At 46.2% G+C, this 24,129-nt stretch overlaps 1 protein-coding gene across 2 annotated transcripts in view; it reads left to right on the top strand.

Annotated features, from left to right (window-relative positions):
• The window catches only part of abcc1 (ATP binding cassette subfamily C member 1 (ABCC1 blood group)), an 84,360-nt gene that overhangs the window by 18,730 nt on the left and 41,501 nt on the right, over window positions 1-24,129 (top strand). For both annotated transcript variants that reach the window (XM_079520165.1, XM_079520166.1), the window contains exons 6-12: window positions 1,429-1,490; window positions 3,308-3,439; window positions 4,222-4,458; window positions 14,524-14,701; window positions 20,362-20,523; window positions 21,816-21,908; window positions 23,353-23,556. In XM_079520165.1, the coding sequence (XP_079376291.1) occupies window positions 1,429-1,490; window positions 3,308-3,439; window positions 4,222-4,458; window positions 14,524-14,701; window positions 20,362-20,523; window positions 21,816-21,908; window positions 23,353-23,556 (1,068 nt within the window). The remainder of the gene's footprint in view (window positions 1-1,428; window positions 1,491-3,307; window positions 3,440-4,221; window positions 4,459-14,523; window positions 14,702-20,361; window positions 20,524-21,815; window positions 21,909-23,352; window positions 23,557-24,129) is intronic.

Genomic DNA, 24,129 nt, shown 5'->3' on the forward strand with positions numbered 1-24,129 from the left:
TGTGGCGTGCTAAATGTGAGGCAGCGGCTTTCACGTGATACATGTTTACTGGGGTGTGTGTGTGTGTGTCCTTTCTGTGTGTGTCCTGTGTGTGTCCTCTGTCCTTTCTGTGTGTGTCCTGTGTCCTTTCTGTGTGTGTCCTGTGTCCTTTCTGTGTGTGTCCTAGCTGTGTTCTTTTGGTTTCATAGACTTGAACAGGAATTCAAGTCTATGAACCGTCATACATAGACTGCAGGGGCATGAACCTGCTCAGGCTGATTTTTGTAGTTTGTTTTCCAGTTTATGTAAAAAAAAAAAACTATAGTAAGCAACACAGCTGCACCAAACACATTTATAATTAGTCAGTGTGTTAGTGTTTGATGTTCATAGTGAGGCCACTCCAGCGCCAGAAGGGCATGCCAATGTGCAAGCGATGGACAGTATTGACACACCTACAAAATGAACCCATTATTATTTTTGATTGGCTGCAGCTGTGTCGCTTACAAACATCACGTGTACATGTAGTACACAAGTTCTCTTGATAGAAGAAATAAAAGTGTAGTACACAGTGTTGCACCCTGCCCTTAAAAATTGTGATTTGTCAAGGGCAGAGTTGGCTTTTTCCATTACTGAACTACTTTCTGAAACATCTATGGAATAATGAAATCTACGGCTAGTGTCGCCTCCCTCTTACTAGCGTGATTTCTTTCTACGTACGCTTTAAGACAGACCCGCCCTTGGTGACGCCCCGCGCGGCCCGCCTGCCTCTGATTGGCCGCGAACCCTCTTATTGGCTAGCTATGCTGCTGCTGTCAGAAGAAGAGTAGAGGAAGTAGGGAGAAGCTTAGCGATAATAATATTAAAACGTTAGCGATTTAGCGATAATAATATTAAAACGCCAACATTTATCTGTCGCCGTCCCCGATAAAAGGTAAGGCTTGTAACTGTAATTGTCTCGTGAACACTTAGTAGTTTGCACAGAACGAAAAGCGATTTAGCAATAATATTAAAACGCCAACATGTATCTGTCGCCGCATGACATAATCATAATCATGACATGATTCATGACGGTGAACTATGGCTTACGTTAGTAAATACGGACACACTTTATTTATTAGAACACCCAGATCGAATCACAATTAATTCAATCAAAGCAAACCGCATAAACAATATTCGTTTGCCTTTAATTCTGGAGCGTCATCTGTGCCTTTTAGAATACTACGCCTAGTATCGCCTGTCATCATCTGTCACAGGGCGCCGCCATCTCTGACTGTTTCTGACATTGACAACAACGAGCTCTGGCCAATCGGACGCGCGGGGCGTCACCATGTCTTAAAGCGTACGTAGAAAGAAATCACGCCTCTTACTAGATCACTCTGAACCGACGGGGGCCATGCATGCAATCCAGCCCACTAACTAACTGTGTGTTATTTGTTTTTGATGTTCCAGAATCCATGTCCTGAGTTCGGTGCTTCGTTCCTGTCCAAGATCACCTTCTGGTGGATCACCAGGTGAATAAGAACACCTTTTACCAGATCAGCAGTATTAGCCCATTCTGGGCGGGAACCCCTTTTGGTGTTAGCATTATGTTATGCTTTAGCTATTGAAAAATAGCAGATCTACAAGCTCATAGCGCGCCACCGAGTGGCGTGCTACGAGCTTGTAGGTCTGCTATTTTTGAAAAATCGAAGAACGACTGACATAGAAACATAGCTTTTTCAGAAAACTGCCAGGATGTAGAAGACGTTTTTTAGAATCTGATCTCAGGTCAAAATGGGTTAAGCCGTAGACCAACATGAACCCTATAGCGGTGGTCCCCAAACCTTTTCATGTCAAGGATCTTCTCTCTTGCTGGTCCCTGGCATATCTTTTCAAATGGGGGTCCGCGGGCTAATAAGTGTCAATTTGGGGGTCCTTATTTATATTGTTAAATCAATGTTAATTTTAACTCGAGAGTGTACCCGTTAGGGTCCATTTTGGTTCCATTTGTACACTCTCTGAGTTACAGACCTGTAATAGGATCCATGTTCCAAACTATCATTTAGCTGGGGACCCCCTGGAACTCCCTCAAGGACCCCTAGGGGTCCCCGGACCCCACTTTGGTAACCACTGCCCTATAGCATCCTTATTCAGTTAAAATAGCAGATCTACAAGCTCACAATGTTAAGTTATGGCTAGCCTGCCCCCAGCCTGTGTGAGTTCTGGTCCGGAAGGGCGGATGCCGGCGAAAACAGCCGGTGGATTCTATTGGTTCACCGGTCTGAGCCCCCGCCCCCCCCTCCTCCCCTCCCCTCCCACGGAGAACGCTCACTGACGTCAACACATTTGGAGCGACGCCCCCTCTGCACTGTTATTGGTTAGCCAAATACAAGTTCACTCCCACTTCCTATGACAGAATTTCCAATGGGTTTCCCCCAGGCTTTTCCTTTTGAGCCTGAATGCGATCGAACATAAAAGCCTGGGTGCCGAGGCCAAGTTCCGGCTAATTCAGGGGTTCTCAACCCGTGGGTCGCGACCCCTCGGGGGGTCGCCAAATTATTTTAGGGGGTCCCCAAATTATTTTCAAAAAAAAGAAGAAAAAAAAATACATTTTTATTTTCACGATTTTTCAAAAATAGCAGACCTACAAGTTCATAGCGCGCCACCGAGTGGCGCGCTATGAACTTGTAGGTCTGCTATTTTTCAATAGCTAAATTATAACGATGCTTAAAACATCAAAAGGGGTTCCCGCCCAAAATGGTATAAGGTTATTGTAGCAGTCAATTTATATTGGGGGACGGGAGGGGCGGGGCGGGGGTCCCGAGACATTGCCAAAGCATTTTCGGGGGTCCCCGGCCAAAAACGTTGAGAACCCCTGGGCTAATTCATAGTTCAGTAAACAACTGTATCACTTGACATAAAGTATCTTTTTCTAAATGTGTTGTTTTGTTGGTGACAAATTGAATTACTGGATGTGTATGTCTGCTCACATTGTACTTGTTATTTCGTCATCTTCATCACTTCCTCTTAACCCCTCCCCCTTGCATTCTCCCCTTTCTCTCTATCTATTCTCTCTCTCTCTCTCTCCCTGCTTCTCCTCCTCTTCCCGTGGTAGATTATTATTCTGATAATAATTGTTTATTGGTCTTCTTGGTTTATCTGTGATCCCAGATTACTGACGCACTACACTGTCTCTCTGCATAACGATGAGTGTGTTTACCTTGCTCACCGTAAGTCGCTCTGGCGAAGAGCGTCTGCCAAATGCCTAAGTTGTTAATTATATATTTTGTGTGTGTGCGTGCGTGTGTGTGTGTGTGTGTGTGTGTGTGTGTGTGTGCGTGCGTGTCAGAATGATGATGACGGGCTACAAGCGCCCCCTGGAGGAGAAGGACCTGTGGTCCCTGAATCCAGACGACTGCTCCCAGAAGGTGGTCCCTACGCTGGTGCGGCGCTGGAACCACGAGTGCCAGAAGGTCAAAAGGTCAGGAGCCAGGCGCCGCTGGCAGAGTCTCTGACGGAGAGTGTCAGAGTGTCTGGGAGGGCAGGGTTGCAATATGCAGGGGTAGACGTCAAGTTATTACTGCTCCATGGCTTACTTGTGTAGCGGCCTTAGAAAACATTGGGACAGTCTCTGATTTTAGCTCTGAAAATAGCAGATCTACACTCTGTGAACTTGTCAACCTGGTCCTACCCCAAACACGGTGAAATAGCACGGTTTGGCATTTCCGTACTTACACGCCTAGAAAACCCCAAAATCCGTACATATTTCACTGAAATCCTCCCCATAGACTGTGACGGAGAGGCGCCGTCTCTACCCAACTTGAGCCACGAGAGAGAGACGCCACTGAGCGAGTTGCCGTGTCGAACGTTGTGAAGTTCGATAGAGCCGACTCAGTCCCGTCCGAGTTGTAACCCTAACCCAATAGCACAGAATCGTAAATAACGTCAAACCCAAACTCACCCAAACACTGTGAAATACCACAAACAATACTAGTGAAAGCCACGCGTGTCGCGGTCAAAACAGCAGTCGTGCAATATTGTATGTATTGATTTGGGGTTTTCTACGCGTGTAAGTACGGAATTGCCAATCCGTGCTATTTCACCGTGTTTGGGTGAGATCGGGCTGAGCTTGTAGATTGGCTATTTTCCGCATGCAACCAAGTGTACAATCAGCCATTCAAGGCCCGCCAAAGTACACCTTTGTCGACAGAAGCAACCGTACATCGAGTCGACCTAAAACCTTCTGTTTAATGTCCACGCCAGGCCAGACGAGAAGCTGCTGTACTCTCCCAAGAGGACGTCATCGCGCGGCGAGAAGAGGGAGAAGGAGGAGCGGCCTGTGGAGGAGTCTGAGATCCTCATCGTGAAGAAACCTCACAAGACCAAAGAGCCCTCTCTGTTCTGGGCCCTGTGCTTGACCTTTGGCCCCTACTTCCTCATGTCCTCCCTCTACAAGATCATCCAGGACATCCTCATGTTCGTCGGGCCCGAGATCCTCAGGTCAGTGTCCTTATTAGAGACCAGCGGGTGGCGGATTTAGCCGCGGTTGCCGCGGGTAACCGCAGTTTAGGGTGGGTCCATAAAACATTTATTCAGCTCTTTTGAATGCATTAATTGCATACACTATTCGGTGATATATTTTCTGCCTATTCTGGCCGAAACCGAATAGGCCGAAAATGCATTTTTAGCCATTTTCCACCGGATGTTTTCTGCGGCCGAATATTCAGTGCATCACTACTCCCACTTCCTATGACAGATTTTCCAATGGGTTTCCCCAGGCTTTTCTTTTTGAGCCTGAATGCGATCGAAAATAAAAGCCTGGGTGCCTCCCTGCTTGGCACTCAGCATCAAGGGTTGGATTGGGGATAAGTCCCTGTCGACATACTAGAGGGGTGTACTTGTACATCAAGCTGCTTCACTCTACAGAAACAGGAGATGGGCTCCTGCCCTACGAGCCTCATGGCTCGGCAAGGCTTACTTACTTTACTTTCAACGAATAGCAGCGATAAATTACAGTCACTTTGAGGACAATTGGCAGCATTTTCCCCCAAAACTGCTTCTCCAGAGTGTCTTTCAGAGTGCAGGGTCATGGTCAATGCTGTGGACATTTTATCCAGCAGCACAGGTAAAGTGGTCAGGGAAATGAGACAATCGCAGCCTGTGTACGGAGCCATGAAGCTCCATGATTTGTAACAATACGGATGGCAACACACACAGACACCATGTTGCTATGATTGACTGACTGCCAGGATGGGGGAGTGTTTTCAAAAAGTCGTCTACAAAAACAAACAAAACAAACAAAACTACAGAGCGAGAGGGAACCTTTGTTGCCATGGTGACCAGATAGTGATATCTATATGGATTGACCTCAAACAGGCCTAACTAGATTACTAGAACCCTGCTCCCAAACGCCTGCAATTCACTGGTATATTTAATTTTGACATCTTGTGAGAGAAAGTGTGCCGATTTTGAATGCTGGTGTATTTGGCGCCCTCAGTATCATGCCACCTTGTCAGAAAGCTCGCCTTGTTATTCAGCCACGTGACTTAGCTCTGGTCCATAGTTCTAATGCCGTTGCATTTAGAGCTATGTTACCGATGACTTCTGGGGCTCGCATGAATGCAGACCAGCCTCTCGTCTTTAGCGTAAATAAAAATAACGTACATATGCGGGTTGTGTCATTAGAAAGCCTTCTTTCCTTAGTGGAAGCACTCTGAGCCCCCAAACCACACGTATGAATAATGAATTTAATGAATTGCATTTTTATAGCGCTTTTCCAAGTGCTCAAAGCGCTTTACAATGGTTCATTCATACCATTCATACATTGGGAGGTGAAGCGGCGAACAGTCGACGCCAGCGTCCTCACTTCCCACATTCACACACCAATGGTGGCGAGCTTACACCGACCGACTCATTGGAGGCAATGTAGGGTTCATTGTCTTGCCCAAGGACACTTCGACATGTGGACAGGAGGAGCCGGGATTCGAACCGCCGATCCAGGGATCATTGGACGACCTGCTCTACCTCCTGAGCCACAGCCGCCCATGAAAGGTACTTTTTGGCCAAAAAGGGATTTGTTTTCCACCGAAAAAAAATAATTTTAGTTACTCCACTGCGCCCTCTACCGATATTGCCCAGAGAATTTTTTCCTCCAGTGAAAAAAAATCCCTTTCTGGCCAAAAAGTACCTTTTTTTTTTTTATATACGTGTGGTGGGGGGGAAGCTCAGAGTGCTTCCACTAAGGAAAGTAGGCTTTCTAATGACACAACCCGCCTTTGTATTGGTGAGTAGGTGAAACGTTCTTTTTGTTTTCGTAACGGAGGAGAAGTTGGTCCGCGTTCCATGCGAGCCAGGAAATGGAACGGTCGCATAGCCTCAATGCAACGGCAGTAAAAGTGCAGGAGGCGTATGGACCAGAGCTACACGTGACCGTGAATGCACAGCGGACACTTTACAGACACCACATGATGACAGTGCCGCAGTGCGTCATGACGGACTGCTTACCTTGCATAAAGATGGAGCTCTTTAACCCATTCTGGGCGGGAACCCCTTTTGGTGTTAGCATTATGTTATGCTTTAGCTATTGAAAAATAGCAGATCTACAAGCTTGTAGCGCGCCACCGAGTGGCGCGCTACGAGCTTGTAGGTCTGCTATTTTTGAAAAAATCTAAGAACGACTGACATAGAAACATAGCTTTTTCAGAAAACTGTCAGGATGTAGAAGACATTTTTAGAATCAAATCAGGTCAAAATGGGTTAAAACAAAGCCTTGTTCTAAGAACCAAACGTTAACATTAAACATGTTAAACAACATTAAAACAATGTTGGCATAAGAGCGTACACCAACAATTAAGATGTGAGAATGAGCTAGCAAGGCAAAGCTTGGGAAATGCTGAGGGTGATGACGACCCCAAACGGGTTTGAAAGTGAAATATCCCCCTCTAACCATGAAGGAGGCCCATGTCGGAATGACTACTGCACTGCCTTTGCTGGCAATTTGTTTATTTTTGTATTATTTTACCCAGCAATGTATCAGTATTGCAGTGGAAACGCACATCAAGAGACCAGTGGGGTGAGGGATCATAGAGTAAATCTCAGGCTGGGAGACAGTTTGGGTAGGCGAAAAAAAAGTACAACGACATGCACATCCAACCCAAACTTGGGCAGGTGCCGAGCGGTGGGTAGTATTTATTTGCACAGATAGGTGACTGTGACTCGGTCCTCAGTCTGAGGAAGAGCATTGTGCTCGAAACGTCACAGACAGTTGGGTAGGGCCCCAGGAGAGATTCAGGCCAAACCAGTGTTGGATAAACCCATTTTGGACTGAGGTCGATTAAAAAAAAGGCTTCTAAATCCTAACATTTTTCTGAAAAACCTATGTTTCTATGTCAGTGGTGCTCAACCTTTTTCATGTCAAGGACCCCCAGAATTATCTCCATTTGGCCACGGACCCCCATCTCAAAATATGTAGTTCCAGAAGCAAATATTTTTGTTAAAAATGTTCGCTCTGAAATATATATTCAATGATTTGCGCCACATTTTAACGATTTTTCAAAAATAGCAGACCTACAAGCTCATAGCGCGCCACCGAGTGGCACGCTATGTAGATCTATGTAGATCTGCTATTTTTCAATAGCTAAAGTATAACATAATGCTTAAAACACAAACAGGTCCCTGCCCAGAATGGGTTAAAACTATTACAAATACGATGCTTGTCAACTAACCTCTTTCACTGAGGAAAACATAGCTATCATGACAAACTATACTAACTACCGTATACTATACTTGATCATTTCGTCAATGAATATAAACTAGAAAAAAGTGTTAGGGACAGACTAGTGGAGAAGAGATCCAGTATAACTAATTCACGACCTGCCAAAATACATTTGAGTCGACTAAATCAACTGTAGATTTTAGTCGCACAATGTTTACTCAACTGAAACTAGGGGAAAAAAATTAGCCCTTCACTAAATCCCACCCCAGAAAGCGATTGTCCAATGCCAATCCAAATAGTTTAGCAACGGTTGCTATGCAGGTCAAGCTTTCTTCGCCGCTAACGTGCCTATTGGACAAGGATGGGTTGGGGAGGGACTTAGTGAAGGGCTAATTGTATTCAAAAAGGCTGACTGTGAAAATGACCACTGGACCACACTCGACGGAAGACGGGCTGTGACTGTGAACCACCCTCAACGGAAGACGGACTGTGACTGTGAACCACCCTCAACGGAAGACGGGCTGTGACTGTGAACCACCCTCAACGGAAGACGGGCTGTGACTGTGAACCACCCTCAACAGAAGACGGACTGTGACTGTGAACCACCCTCAACGGAAGACGGGCTGTGACTGTGAACCACCCTCAACGGAAGACGGGCTGTGACTGTGAACCACCCTCAACGGAAGACGGGCTGTGACTGTGAACCACCCTCAACAGAAGACGGGCTGTGACTGTGAACCACCCTCAACAGAAGACGGGCTGTGACTGAACCACCCTCAACAGAAGACGGGCTGTGACTGTGAACCACCCTCAACAGAAGACGAGCTGTGACTGTGAACCACCCTCAACAGAAGACGGGCTGAGACTGTGAACCACCCTCAACAGAAGACGAGCTGTGACTGTGAACCACCCTCAACAGAAGACGGGCTGTGACTGTGAACCACCCTCAACAGAAGACGAGCTGTGACTGTGAACCACCCTCAACAGAAGACGGGCTGTGACTGTGAACCACCCTCAACAGAAGACGGGCTGTGACTGTGAACCACCCTCGACAGAAGACGAGCTGTGACTGTGAACCACCCTCAACAGAAGACGGACTGTGACTGTGAACCACCCTCAACGGAAGACGGGCTGTGACTGTGAACCACCCTCAACGGAAGACGGACTGTGACTGTGAACCACCCTCAACAGAAGATGAGCTGTGACTGTGAACCACCCTCAACAGAAGACGGGCTGTGACTGTGAACCACCCTCAACAGAAGACGGGCTGTGACTGTGAACCACCCTCAACAGAAGACGGGCTGTGACTGTGAACCACCCTCGACAGAAGACGAGCTGTGACTGTGAACCACCCTCAACAGAAGATGGGCTGTGACTGGGACCCACCCTCAACAGAAGACGGGCTGTGACTGTGAACCACCCTCAACAGAAGACGGGCTGTGACTGTGAACCACCCTCAACAGAAGACTGGCTCTGACTGTGAACCACCCTCAACAGAAGACGGGCTGAGACTGTGAACCACCCTCAACAGAAGACGAGCTGTGACTGTGAACCACCCTCAACAGAAGACGGGCTGTGACTGTGAACCACCCTCAACAGAAGACGAGCTGTGACTGTGAACCACCCTCAACAGAAGACGAGCTGTGACTGTGAACCACCCTCAACGGAAGACGAGCTGTGACTGTGAACCACCCTCAACGGAAGATGGGCTGTGACTGGGAACCACCCTCAACAGAAGACGGGCTGTGACTGTGAACCACCCTCAACAGAAGATGGGCTGTGACTGGGAACCACCCTCAACAGAAGACGGGCTGTGACTGTGAACCACCCTCAACAGAAGATGAGCTGTGACTGTGAACCACCCTCAACAGAAGACGGGCTGTGACTGTGAACCACCCTCAACAGAAGATGAGCTGTGACTGTGAACCACCCTCAACAGAAGACGGGCTGTGACTGTGAACCACCCTCAACAGAAGACGGGCTGTGACTGTGAACCACCCTCAACGGAAGACGGGCTGTGACTGTGAACCACCCTCAACAGAAGACGGGCTGTGACTGTGAACCACCCTCAACAGAAGATGGGCTGTGACTGTGAACCACCCTCAACAGAAGACGGGCTGTGACTGTGAACCACCCTCAACAGAAGATGGGCTGTGACTGTGAACCACCCTCAACAGAAGACGGGCTGTGACTGTGAACCACACTCAACAGAAGATGGGCTGTGTGTGACTGTGCAGTATTGAGTGCAGGGAGGCTGTTATTTCAGGATGTGGGAGCATAATGACAGACAGACATGTGTTTCCCGTTCCCCCACTAGTCGTTTCTGTTTTCTTTACTCTCATTTCCTCCCACTGAGAAGTTCACCAAGTTCGGTTCCACATCCTGAAAGGTATCGTTACAAAAAGGGGGTCCCCGTCCTAAATGGGTTTAAGATGGACCACCTAAACCTCCTCGCCAAATATAGCAGATCGACAAGCTCACAACGTGTCATGTTGTGATGCGTTGCGAGCTTGTAGATCTGCTATTTTTGGTTGAATGTTGAACTGCTATTCCTCCTTTTCTCCCTCTACACCACAACCTTTAGCTGAAACTAACCAATCTACGAGCATCGTGACATGTTTGTGAGCTTGTAGATCACCTGCTAGTTTTTTTTTAGGGAAAATGTTCGCCAATTTGATCTGTTAACCCATTCTGGGCGGGAACCCCTTTTGGTGTTTTAAACATTATGTTATACTGTAGCTATTGAAAAATAGCAAATCTACAAGCTCATAGTGCCGTGCTACGAGCTTGTAGGTCTGCTATTTTTGAAAAATCGTGAAAATGTAGTGCAAATCTTTTTAACTCAAATCTTTGCTTCTTGGAGGTCCCTGGAACAACATATTTTCAGATGGGGGTCGGCACTCGGCAGCCAATTACACATAATCTTGGGGGATCCTTGACATGAAAATGTAAAAAAAAAACATGGGTTTTTCAGAAAACTGTCAGGATTTAGAAGGCATTCGTAGAATCGTCCTCAGGTCAAAGTGGGTCAAGACATTCCCAGAATCAGGATGCTAGGGGGTTGATGTGGCTTTGCGAGGTTATGCTTTCTCTCATCGCCTCAGTCCCTCTCAGTCCCATCCCCCCCCCCCCCCCCCACACACACACACACACACACACACACACAAATAAGAAAACCACATAACGGCTCTCATTACAATGCTATAAAAAGAACACGGGCACAGAGGGAGCACATGACAATAAAAACTATTGAGCTGCACATGCACGGGTCATAAATACTTCATCACAAAGGTCAATATACATACCACCAGAGAGAGCGTTACATGTGAAAAACCGTCGGAGAAGGAGCCAGTGATAGACCACTTTCCTTTGTGGTGTATTTTGTCACTGCATATTGTGAAGGTATCTGCATCTAACCCATCCTAACCCATTTGGCCTGACGTCGAAAAAAAAAAAAAAAACTTCTGAAAGAATATATATATATTCAAAGATGTGTGCCGCATTTTCACGATTTTTCAAAAATAGCAGACCTACAAGCTCGTAGCGCGCCACTCGGTGGCGCGCTACGAGCTTGTAGATCTGCTATTTTTCAATAGCTAAAGTATAACATAATGCTTAGTTAAAACACCAAAAGGCGTTCCCGCCCAGAATGGGCTAAGTAACAAGCATCGGTGAGGCGATACTGTACATTAGTGACCTGACCTGGAATTGAACCCAGGACAACCACCCTCAGGCTCCCCCAGGCGGGCGCTCTGACCACTCGGCTATGTTGGCCGTCCGTGATTTGATATCGGGGCAGGAAGGGAAGAGCATACAGAGACACGTTGTTGACTGGAGGCATTCAGATAGTCTTGCCTTTCGACCAATCGACACGACGTGTAAACCACAAATAATCCCCTTACATGTCTAATGAAGTGAGAGATCTAAGTACTCCTTCTAAAAAGCCTGGCGGTGCACATGCAGGGACTCAAGTAGCAAGTTGGACGAGGTTTAAATAACTTTCACATTCCTCTGCCTGCGTGCGTGCGTGCGTGCGTGCGTGCGTGCGTGCGTGCGTGCGTGCGTGCGTGCGTGCGTGCGTGCGTGCGTGCGTGCGGCACGCGTGCATGTGGTCACTTGGCTCCTGTGAACCTGAACACAGTTCAACATTCCTGTGCACCTACAGTACTAATGTAACTGTCAAAGTTGGATTGACTAGATCAGGGGTTCCCAAACTTTTTTGGACCAGGTACCCCTTTTGGGGTAGACATGTTTCCAGGTACCCCCTCATCTGAAGCGGCCGCAGAAACCTTTCAAGTGTCCTGAGTCTTTTTGTTGTTTCTGCAGCATGCGTCCTGCTGTTACTGTTTGGGGTCACGACAGGTTGACTGATGTTGTAGTTTTAGTAATCATGTCAGCTATTGGCCCAAAGCAAACATGGGAGAAACACAATGAACAACACAAAAAATACGTTTATTGCGCAACTTGGCAGAAATGACCACGTAGATAAACATAATTTTAATTAAAAAAGTTTAAAAGAAAAATCAGAGCCTTCATCCGTAACGGCAGTAACTAGGCATGTAACGATTCACTCGACTCGCCATACGATTCAAATCACGATATTTGTTCGCGATGCGACTTTTCATGATTTCGTTTTAAGCACAAATGTATTTTCTAGGCAAATGACCGAAAAGTATACATCTTTTTGTTTCTCTTACACAAATCCAGTATTTTGTTTCCATTTGAATTGTCCTGTCTTATCCTCCACTGTAAAATGACAACTGTTTTTGAATCAGTTTGCATCGCTGTTTGCATCGCGATTCAAATTGTGATTTAATTGTGATTTCAATTGTCACCAGTTTGAATACGACAACTAGTATTAACCCATTCTGCACGGGAACCCCCTTTTGGATTTTTAAGCATTATGTTATACTTTAGCTGTTGAAAAATAGCAGATCTACAAGCTCATAGCACGGCACTCTACGAGCTTGTAGGTCTGCTATTTTTTAAAGAATCGTGAAAATGTGGCGTAAATCTTTGAATATATATATATTCTTCCCTGGAACAACATATTTTCAGATGGGGGGGGGGGGGGGTCAGCGACCGAATACATATAATTTGTGGGGTCCTTGACATGAAATATTGAGAACCACTGATACAGAAACATGAGGTTTTTCAGAAAATTGTCATGATTTTAGAAGACATTTTTTTTTAAATTTCGTCCTCGGGTCTATAAATGGGTGGCCCAATGTCTTTTTCAATATGGCTACCGTCAGTTTGTTCAGGTTGTAACCAAAGGCCCCTGCAGTGAGTAGGGTGACCAAATGTCCCTCTTTGTGTGGGACAGTCCCTCATTTCCAAAGGCCCCTGCAGTGAGTAGGGTGACCAAATGTCCCTCTTTGTGTGGGACAGTCCCTCATTTCCAAAGGCCCCTGCAGTGAGTAGGGTGACCAAATGTCCCTCTTTGTGTGGGACAGTCCCTCATTTCCAAAGGCCCCTGCAGTGAGTAGGGTGACCAAATGTCCCTCTTTGTGGCGTAACCGTCTGGGCACCCGACTGGTAATCCAGTCGCAGTGTGCCGCGGGTTCGACTCCCGAGCCCGACACGGCCTTTACTGCATGTCTTCCCCCATCTCTCTCCCGTTTCCTGTCAGCCTACTGTCTGTCCCTTCAAAAACCAATAAAAGGCGTAAGCCGCAAAAAAATATCTTTAAAACAAAAAAAATATCTTTAAAACAAAAAAAAATTCCCTTTGTGTGGGACAGTCCCTCATTTCCAAAGGCCCCTGCAGTGAGTAGGGTGACCAAATGTCCCTCTTTGTGTGGGACAGTCCCTCATTTCCAAGACTTTTCAGGCGTCCCACAAATTGAGACCCTGTCCCACATTGTGACTGACAGGCATCAGTGTTCAAATGTGTTCAAATGCCCATAGTTAGTACTATAATAGTTGGCTTTCTGTTGTAAAGCTCATATTGTCTCTTGTCATGCAATATGTGCTTTTAAGCCTGTTAAAATAGGCTACGGCACCAAATCGGGCCATACCACCCATGACCAAAATTATCATTTTAAAACAAAACATGAGATGCCAGAGCAGTTTAATCACAAAATGCTAGGCAATATTAGGCATATGGTCGAATATGACATCAAGGCATTAAATAGCAACTTAAGTAATCCAGGTATGTTGCGAACCCCATCCCACTTGTCCCACACAAGATATACTTCTGTCCCTGAACTGAACAGTTTGGATCTGGTCACCCTAGCAGTGAGGCTCTCCAACGTTGAGGCGCTCGGCCCTAGTGGTAAGAGGAGGGACTGCATGAGGACCCGTGGATTCATGACGAGGAAACCCCGTGCAGCTGGGCTTTAACGTCGAGCGCTCGGGTGCACTTCCGCATTTGCCAACCAAAAATTTGGTTGGCAAATGCGGAAGTATAGACGGTCCTTCCGGGTGCTTCAAAACGCCACTGAGCAACTTCCACTGACATGAATAGCTGTCCTTCTTTATACTCTATGGTTGTAAACACAACAGACTTCCTCTCCTCTGTCCAGACAGTGGCCTTGTGGTTAGAGTGTCCGCCCTGAAACTGGGAGGTCGGGGTTCGATCCCCGGCCGGGTCATACCAAAGACTGTAAAAATGGGACCCAATGCCTCCCTGCTTGGCACTCAGCATCAAAGGGTTGGATTGGGGGGTCAAATCTACTAATCAAATGATTACCGAGCGCGGCGCACGCTGCATCTCGCCGCTCGTTGGCTGCGGCTCGCCGCTCCAATAGATGGGTCAAATGCGGAGAACAAATCTCACTGCGGTAACGTGTGTGACAAATCGTATGACTTTGACTTTGACTTTGACTCTGTCCTCCTCTGTCCTCCCAGACGGTTGATCAGCTTCGTCAACGACGTGAACGCGCCCGCCTGGCAGGGCTACTTCTACACCAGTCTGCTGTTGACGTGTGCCTGCGTCCAGACGCTCATCCTGCAGAAGTACTTCCACGTGTGCTTTGTGACCGGCATGCGTCTGCGCACCGCCATCATCGGAGCCGTCTACAGAAAGGTACAGTGTTTTAAGCATTATGTTATGCTTTAGCTATTAAAAAATAGCAGATCTACAAGCTCGTAGCGCAGCACCGAGTGCCGCGCTACGAGCTTGTAGGTCTGCTATTTTTGAAAAATCGAGAATGTGGCGCAAATCTTTGAATATATATATATATATATATATATATATATTCTTTCAGAGCGAATGTTTTTAGCTCAAATCTTTGATTCTGGGGGGAGGGGGGGGTCCGTCCCTGGAACAACATATTTTAAGATGGGGGGTCGCTGGGCCAATTACATATATTTTTGGAGGTCCTTGACATGAGAATGTTTGAGAACGACTGACATGGAAACATGAGGTTTTTCAGAAAACTGTCAGGATTTAGAAGGTATTTGTAGAATCGTCTTCAGGTGTAAATGGGTTAAACCACAGTCGCATGAAAAGCTTTCATGTAAAGGACCCCCAAATTTACACTAGCCCGCGGACCCCCATTTGAAACGATATGCCAGGGACCCCCATGAGAGAACATTTTTTTAAGGACCATCCGTTTGATATACAATTGTCTACGGACCCCCATTTATATCTCTGAGACCCCAATTTGTATTGTAAAATCAATATTGATTTAACTCTGAGGGTTACAAATGGAACCAAATGGACCCGTTATTGGTTCCATTTGTACACTCTCAGAGTTACAGACCCATCAGGGCCCATTTGGTTCCAAACTATCATTTAGCTGGGGACCCCCTGGAACTGTCATAGAGTACCGAAGTCCTGACGTCACTCGTTCATGCCATGGGTCACGGACGTTTTCCCTCTATGGAAAATACCGTTGGGTCATCTTAGAAGTAGAGTTCTCTTAGAGTTGTGGTCCAAAAATAAACAAGTGATTTGCAGGGAGGTGCCTCTGTATCGTTTACAGTGGGCAGTCACTTACAATTTCTGGTGAAAATGTTTCCGGTGTCGGTAACATTAGCGGTTGAATGAATGAAATTGCTTCTTTCTTGATTGAATTAAATAACCATGAATGTAAACAAATGTAGTATAGCACAGTGGTTTTCAAACATTCTTTTGTTAATGTCAAGGTCCGCCATAGCCGAGTCAACCTTTACTGCATGTCACCACCCCCCCCCCCCACCATCTCTCTCCCCCATTTCCTGTCAGCCTACTGTCTGTCCCTCCATAAAAAATATAAAATAAAAAGGCGAAAGCCACAATTTTTTTTATACATATTCTATATTGTATGTGTTGCAACATTGAAAACTAAACATTCAAAAAAACACAAACAAGTCAATATCACTCTTCATTTTAAGTGCTTTTGGGTTCCCACACTTGTCATTGTTGCTACACTTACAATATCAAATGACAGCTAGCATGGATGTTACTGGCTTTAGAAGTGGACGAGCGATACTGTGGCCTTTTTGCGATACCGACATTGCACATGTTCATTATACATCGATAACGATATATTGGTCAGCCTTAACCTCCAGGTGTCCTCGTTACGTGTCCCTGAAGCCTCCGTTGAAGTCATTTCACAGACTTGTGTGTGTGTGTGTGTGTGTGTGTGTGTGTGTGTGTGTGTGTGTGTGTGTGTGTGTGTGTGTGTGTGTGTGTGTGTGTGTGTGTGTGTGTGTGTGTGTGTGTGTGTGTGTGTGTGTGTGTGTGTGTGTGTGTGTGTGTGTGTGTGTGTGTGTGTGTGTGTGTGTGTGTGTGTGTGTGTGGTATAATTTGTAGTTCTTCGATCATTCATTAGCAAGGAGTAATTCAGAGGATTATGAAGTGACTTTTAAAGATGACCTGAGACTAAACGGTTTGAGTAGCAGTACATGAAGCCTATAGAAAAACAATGACATATGTAGAAATACAGTGCATGATGACAACTGGTTGATATTTTATAATTAACCTTTATGCAAATTTACTGAAAATAAATAAATACATGATTCTGCAATTATTTTGAATGCAATGACAGATTAAATGATGATGATTATCGTTCAGCGTACTCTAGTTATTCTCTGATCTCAAATATTCAAATTATTATATTTTGCTAGCTTACCTTGCTCTCTATTCTATTCTATCGCTAAAAGCTCCAAAGCGTTCATATTTTGAACGAGAGGCGGATGAGAAGTCAGAAATGAAGCGCTTAGTATATCCATCAGATCAAAACCACGGAGGGCGTTTCTGCCGCGCTAACAGCTAAGTGATAAGTAGCCTTGCCGAGCCATGAGGCCCATAGGGGCAGGAGCCTATCTCCTGTTTCTGTAGCGTGAGGCAGCTTGATGTACAAGTACACCCCCTGGACATGACGCTAGTATGTCGCAGGGACTTACCCCCAATCCAACCCTTGATGCTGAGTGTCAAGCAGGGAGGCACTGGGTCCCATTTTTTTTGAGTCTTTGGTATGACCCGGCCGGGGATTGAACCCCGACCTCCCAGTCTCAGGGCGGACACTCTAACCACAAGGCCACTGAGCTAAGTGAACGGGACGCTAATATGAATGAAGAGCAAAGCGTACGGTGGCCTTAGAGGCTCACTCAAAAATAAAAAAGGAAAGAATTCAGAATATTATTCTCTCGCCTGATATCATTGAGGACGTGTACACGTCCTATGCATCCATCGATTGGATTCCCTATGACGTGTGGACACGTCGGATGGACGGAGCCTGTTAAAATACATTTGATTACATTAATAATATGCAGGAATTTGAATAGCGGGTAAATGGTTTGCAAAGTGGTTAAAATGTTAGTTCCATTGATCCAAACTGTATCATAATCGACTGATTGATTGATTATTAAAATAAACGCATGCAGTCCACCCATCTGACCCCTTAACTTCAGTGGGTGGGCCTCGAACTCTATCAATACTTTCAAGTGGGCCCTGATCCCAAAATGGTTAACTTAATTGGATCGGGTGGTGTAGAGAGAAAAATCACACCCGTGTGAAGTGAGGGGCGCCAATCACAATTTACATCCTCACTTTTCCGTCCTCACTTGCTCACCCAATCAAATCCTCGCTATGGGGTGATCAGCCGATCACAAGCCAATGTGAGCGTGCAGTGCTCACACAAACCCGGAAAGCTGGGCATAGGAGGGGCTATAGAGCATCGCAGTCCCGCCCCCTCGAGAGACCCGGAAAATAAATCGCCGTTCATTTTCCTCATAGACTTTTCAGATAGTATTTATTTAAAGACATTTACGCCGCAGACAAAGCCAACTCTTGTCGTGACAAATCATGACAATAAACAATGTTTTGGGCCGAACAAAGAATTAGAAAGTAGAAAGAAACGGCAGATTACAACACTTTTTTGTTGTTGTTTTTCTTCTTTGTAATTATTTGTTTGGTCCAAAATATTGTGTTTGTTGTCATGATTTGTCACGACTCGAGTTGGCTTCGTACGACGCTTAAAAGGTGTTTTGAAATGTCTATGGGAAAAATGCATTGGGATTCATTTCCTGGGCCTGGCGTCATCATGAAAGGGGGCGTGACTGCGACGCTCTATAGCGCCCCCTAAAAAAGGTTGCATCAGGGGGTGTAGAAAAAGGTTGCATCAGGTGGTGTAGAAAATGGTTGCATCAGGGGGTGTAGAAAAAGGTTGCATCAGGGGGTGTAGAAAAAGGTTGCATCAGGGGGTGTAGAAAAAGGTTGCATCAGGTGGTGTAGAAAAAGGTTGCATCAGGGGGTGTAGAAAAAGGTTGCATCAGGGGATGTAGAAAAAGGTTGCATCAGGGGGTGTAGAAAAAGGTTGCATCAGGTGGTGTAGAAAAAGAAGCATCAGGGGTTTCAGTCTTCTATCACGGCGTTGGGGTCCAGGATGCTGGTTCTTGGGGTCTCTCTAGTCGTTCGTCTGATGATGATGACGATGGTGAGGAGGAGCATGAGGAAGATGGCCGCCGTGCCGACGACACGGACCGTCATCGCTGCCACGTGGATGGAGTGGGCGGAGTCTGGCGTTCCAGTGGGAGGAGGTTGGAAGGTGGAGGTGGAGTCAGCTGCTGGTCCGGTGGGAGGAGGGGCAGTTGGAGGTTTGGTCGCTTGCATTGTCGTCTCCACGTCTCGTAGGAAGTCGATGGATGTCTCCAGGACTCCGTCGACGGTCAGCTCGCATGTGAACTTCTTGTTGTGGTCGTGTTTGGTGATCACCAGATGATTAACACATCCAGAACTGGAGCATAACAGGGCACCGTCTTCATTCCGCCAGCTCAGAGTGTAGTCTTCACATCTTCTCCCGTATTGAAACAGAGAACATCTTGATGTCTGTGCAGTGCCGATGACTCCATCTCTCACTTCCACTACGAACAGATCAACAGCTTGAGCATCTGTAGCGTTGTCCGTGTTATATTGTCGACAGAAATAACGACCAACATCTTCAGCCGTGACGGCTTCGACAGTCAGAGAGCAGTTAGACTCCAGTCTCATTCTGTCTTTAACAGAAGGGTTTAGATCACTCGTAATCACACCAAACTCGGCCACAATAACTGCGTGTATTGTATTTGCTCCGGCATAAGTCCATGTTGCTGATTTACAGTCGGGACCATCGGGTGACAAGTCATACGGCAGATTGACGGTCTCTCCAGATTGTCGGTAGAGGTCCATATGGTTCTGCGTGAGGATGTTGTCGACAACAAACAGCAGAATGAACAACAGCGGAATCCTTCTGACCCCAGACATTCTGACCTGAACTATAGCTCTGTCTGTCTGTCTGTCTGTCTGTCTGTCTGTCTGTCTGTCTGTCTGTCTGTCTGTCTGTCTGTCTGTCTGTCTGTCTGTCTGTCTGTCTGTCTTGTCTAAATGATTTTGTTGAGTGGTCTCACTGTCCAAGCGTCTCAAAGTGTGTCAGTATATACAGTATACCTATATAGAAAGCAGGAAGACGTTGTGTGGTTGAAGGTAGTTCCTCATCCATTATCGATCATGGCATCGATGGTGTGTTTCTTGTGAAATCATGTATGGTGAAATGCAGTTTACGTGTAGGATAGACTTCACAACACCTCTGCATTATAGAACGTTGTATATTATTTTTGGTAGGGACGCATTGATGTGGAAACTCCGGGGCAGATACCGATGTTTTAAAATAATAATTTTAGCCGATAGTTGTTTGGTTTTTTGTTATTATTTCTCCCTTAGACGTTAACCCATTTTGGTCCAGGAACCCCTGGTGTTTTAAGCATTATGTTATAATTTAGCTATTGAAAAATAGCAGATCTACAAGCTCATAGCGTGCCACCGAGTGGCGTGCTACGAGCTTGTAGGTCTGCTATTTTTGAAAAATCGTAAAAATGCGGCACAAATCTTTGAATATATATTATTACAGAGTGAACATTTTAACTCAAATCTTTGCTTCTGGGGAGGTCCCTGAAACAACATATTTTCAGATGGGGGTCGGCGGCCAATTACATATATTTTTGGGAGTCCTTGACATGAAAATGTTTGAGAACGGCTGACATAGAAACATGGGTTTTTCAGGAAACTGTCATGATTTAGAAGCCATTTGTAGAATCGTTCCCAGGTCAAAATGGGTTAAAATAATAATTTTAGCCGTTAGTTGTTTAGTTTTTGTTAATATTTCTCCCTTAGACGTGAATGATTTGAATCTCGTTCTTGTTAGTACTTGTACATCGGATAAGCTGACGTGTGCGTGTGCGTTTGCGTTTGCGTGTGCGTTTGCGCGTGCGACCCCCTCTCAGGCTCTGTTGATCAGCAACGCGGCGCGCCGCACCTCCACGGTGGGCGAGATCGTCAACCTGATGTCGGTGGACGCCCAGCGCTTCATGGACCTGGTCACCTACATCAACATGGTGTGGTCTGCGCCGCTGCAGGTGGTGCTGGCGCTCTACTTCCTCTGGCAGGTAGGTGGCGCTATACAACGCTATACCCCTGTATGTAGTCTTGCGTGGCCAGACTGCTGCATTTTTAACCCATTTTGGGCGGGAACCCCTTTTGGTGTTTTAAACATTATGTTATAATTTAGCTATTGAAAGATAGCAGATCTACAAGCTCGTAGCGCGCCACCAAGTGGCGCGCTACGAGCTTGTAGGTCTGCTATTTTTGAAAAATCGTGACAATATTTATTTCAGAGAACTGGAGGATTTAGAAGATTTTTTTTAAATTGAGATCAGGCCTAAATGGGTTAAAATGCTTCCGGTCTTACAGCCTGAGGCACGGAAGCTCTGATCAAAGAGACGAAACTCTGTTACTAATTTCTGCTTTGATCCATTCATAAATGTAATAAATAAATGAGTAAATCAATGTATGATAGTATAATAGGATCAAAAACATTTTTTTTTTTTGTACAGCATGACTTTTTTTTTAATGTTTTTTTTTAAAGTAACCGGAAGTTACGTCATCACTCCAAAATGGCAGAGGCACTGAGCGCTGGTTGTTACTATGGGAAATTCGGCTCTTGTTCTAGAATCTCTTTGCTCTGATCATGAGTAAAATATTCGTCTTTATAGTCGCGCAAATGTATCCTCGTATAAATCATCTAAGCATATAAGGCTTGCTGCTAAGCAGAGATGGAAATAAATTAAAAAAAGCTCTAAAGATATTTTAAAATATATTTTTGTGAACGGAAATGACAAACGGATTTACTCTGTTTTTGGGAGGTGCAGTTCCAGGCTCTATATACTGTAGCATTCGGAGATTGTGGAATAGTTGTCTTTAGGGATGCACCGAAAGGGAAATTCTTGGCCGAAACCGAATGCCGAATATAGGAAACAGTTGGCCGAATATGATTAATATTATATATCTTTTTTCCTACCATTGCTGTCATGGCCGTACCTTAAAGCTACCTGATTTATGGCAAAATAAATGGTTATGGCAAAACTTAACTTAAATAATAATCACTATTATGGGTCCATAAAACATTTATTCCGCTCTTTTGAATGCATTCATTGCATACACTATTCGGTGATATATTTTCTGCCTATTCTGGCCGAAACCGAATAGGCCGAAAATGCATTTTTAGCCATTTTCTGCTGAATATTTTCTGCGGCCGAATATTCGGTGCATCACTAGTTGTCTTCGCTACGCGAGACTGCACGCACCCTGTAACAGCGTCCAGTCTGGCAGGCAAATATCCCGTTCCAGAAGACGGTGGTACCATTTGAGTATTTTAACGTGCTGTGGCGTTGCTCTGCAGAACCTGGGTCCATCTGTGCTGGCAGGAGTGGCCGTGATGGTTCTGATGGTGCCGGTCAACGCTGTCATCGCCATGAAGACCAAAACCTACCAGGTGGGACATTCCTTCAGATAAGGACACACACACACACACACGCACGCACGCACACGGCACACCCACACACACATTCACGATACAATCTTTGGAATATCTCCACTGTGTTTCTGCATATGAACTCCACGCAGAGTGTCCATTCAGAAGCGGAGTCGCACAACTACCAAGTGTCTAGTCAGGGGCGGCCTTAGGAATCTGGAGGCCCGTTTCAAGACCAAATATGAGGCCCCCATATATACCCATGAAATAATTATTCTCATATTGAGTTGATACAGGCATATTGACACAAATAGTTTTGACTGTATAATATTGCACACATTTACGCAGCAACAACAACTCTCCTCATCCTATCGTCCCTTCACTGTCCCTTCACAAGTGTCGCCCCTTTACCTCCCAATGCTGCACCTTTTACCCAGGTTATTAACAGGAAATAGGTGTAACTTAACGGCATGGGAGAGAGTGAGGCAGCAAATGAGCGAGAGAGAGAGGGAGTTTCAATTGAAACTGGTGAAACATAACAAAGGCCCCCTATGTGTCTAGTTAGTACGCTCCTACAAGCGTGGTAAGATCCCAAGCCCCAGTCCAGGGCTCTGGAATATACTGTAGATAGATAAATGGTGCATTTTTAGACAGTTTTTGGTTTAGACTAGTCATTGGTTAGACCAGTCATTAGTCCTACAACTACAACCTATCTCAAACCCTCACCCTAACCCTAACCTCCCACGGGGCAGCACACCTAAACCTAACCTTAACCCATGTCTAACCAATGACTAGTCTAAACTAAGTATGCACCCCGTGCATTTATATAGCGCCTTTATCCAAGGCGCTTTACGTAGATTGTGCATTACATTAACCCATTCACACACACACACATTCATACACCGATGGTGAACCAGCACGTCATCAGGAGCAATTTAGGGGTTCAGTGTCTTGCTCAAGGACACTTTGACACTAACTCTGGGGGAGCCCAGGATCGAACTGGCGACCTTGCGGTTACCCCCTGAGCCACCGCCGCCTGTAGTGATACCTTTTGTGTGTCTGTGTGTGAGAACACCTCCATAGCATCGACGACCTGGGGTGCATACGTTGGTTAGATATACCAACAGTCCTACAGTCATTAGTCAGACAAACCCGTGCTGCGGGGGGTGGAACCCCTTTTGGTGTTTCAAGCATTATGTTATACTTTAGCTATCGAAAAATAGCAGATCTACAAGCTACTGGCGCGCTACGAGCTTGTAGGTCTGCTATTTTTGAAAAATCGTGAAGATGTGGCGCAAATCTTTGAATATATATTCTTTCAGAGCGAACGTTTCAATGTGATGTATTACCATGTGTTCTTGCTCACTGTAAATCTGCCTGTCTGCCTGTCTGCCTGCCTGTCTGTCTGTCTGTCTGTCTGTCTGTCTGTCTGTCTGTCTGTCTGTCTGTCTGTCCGTGAGAACAGGTGGCTCAGATGAAGAGCAAGGACAACCGCATCAAGCTGATGAACGAGGTCCTGAACGGCATCAAGGTGCTGAAGCTGTACGCCTGGGAGCTGGCCTTCAACGACAAGCTGTCCGCCATCCGGGAGAACGAGCTGCGCGTGCTGAAGAAGGCCGCCTACCTGGGAGCCATATCCACCTTCACCTGGGTCTGCGCTCCCTTCCTGGTGAGTCCACTAATTATCCATATCCACCTTCACCTGGGTCTGCACCCCCTCCCCCCTGGTGAGTCCACTAATTATCCATATCCACCTTCACCTGGGTCTGCACCCCCTCCCCCCTGGTGAGTCCACTAATTATCCATATCCACCTTCACCTGGGTCTGCACCCCCTCCCCCCTGTTGAGTCCACTAATTATCCATATCCACCTTCACCTGGGTCTGCACCCCCTCCCCCCTGGTGAGTCCACTAATTATCCATATCCACCTTCACCTGGGTCTGCACCCCCTCCCCCCTGGTGAGTCCACTAATTATCCATATCCACCTTCACCTGGGTCTGCACCCCCTCCCCCCTGTTGAGTCCACTAATTATCCATATCCACCTTCACCTGGGTCTGCACCCCCTCCCCCCTGGTGAGTCCACTAATTATCCATATCCACCTTCACCTGGGTCTGCACCCCCTCCCCCCTGGTGAGTCCACTAATTATCCATATCCACCTTCACCTGGGTCTGCACCCCCTCCCCCCTGGTGAGTCCACTAATTATCCATATCCACCTTCACCTGGGTCTGCACCCCCTC

Source organism: Electrona antarctica, assembly GCF_951216825.1.
Source record: "Electrona antarctica genome assembly, chromosome: 14".
Lineage (NCBI taxonomy): Eukaryota > Metazoa > Chordata > Actinopteri > Myctophiformes > Myctophidae > Electrona > Electrona antarctica.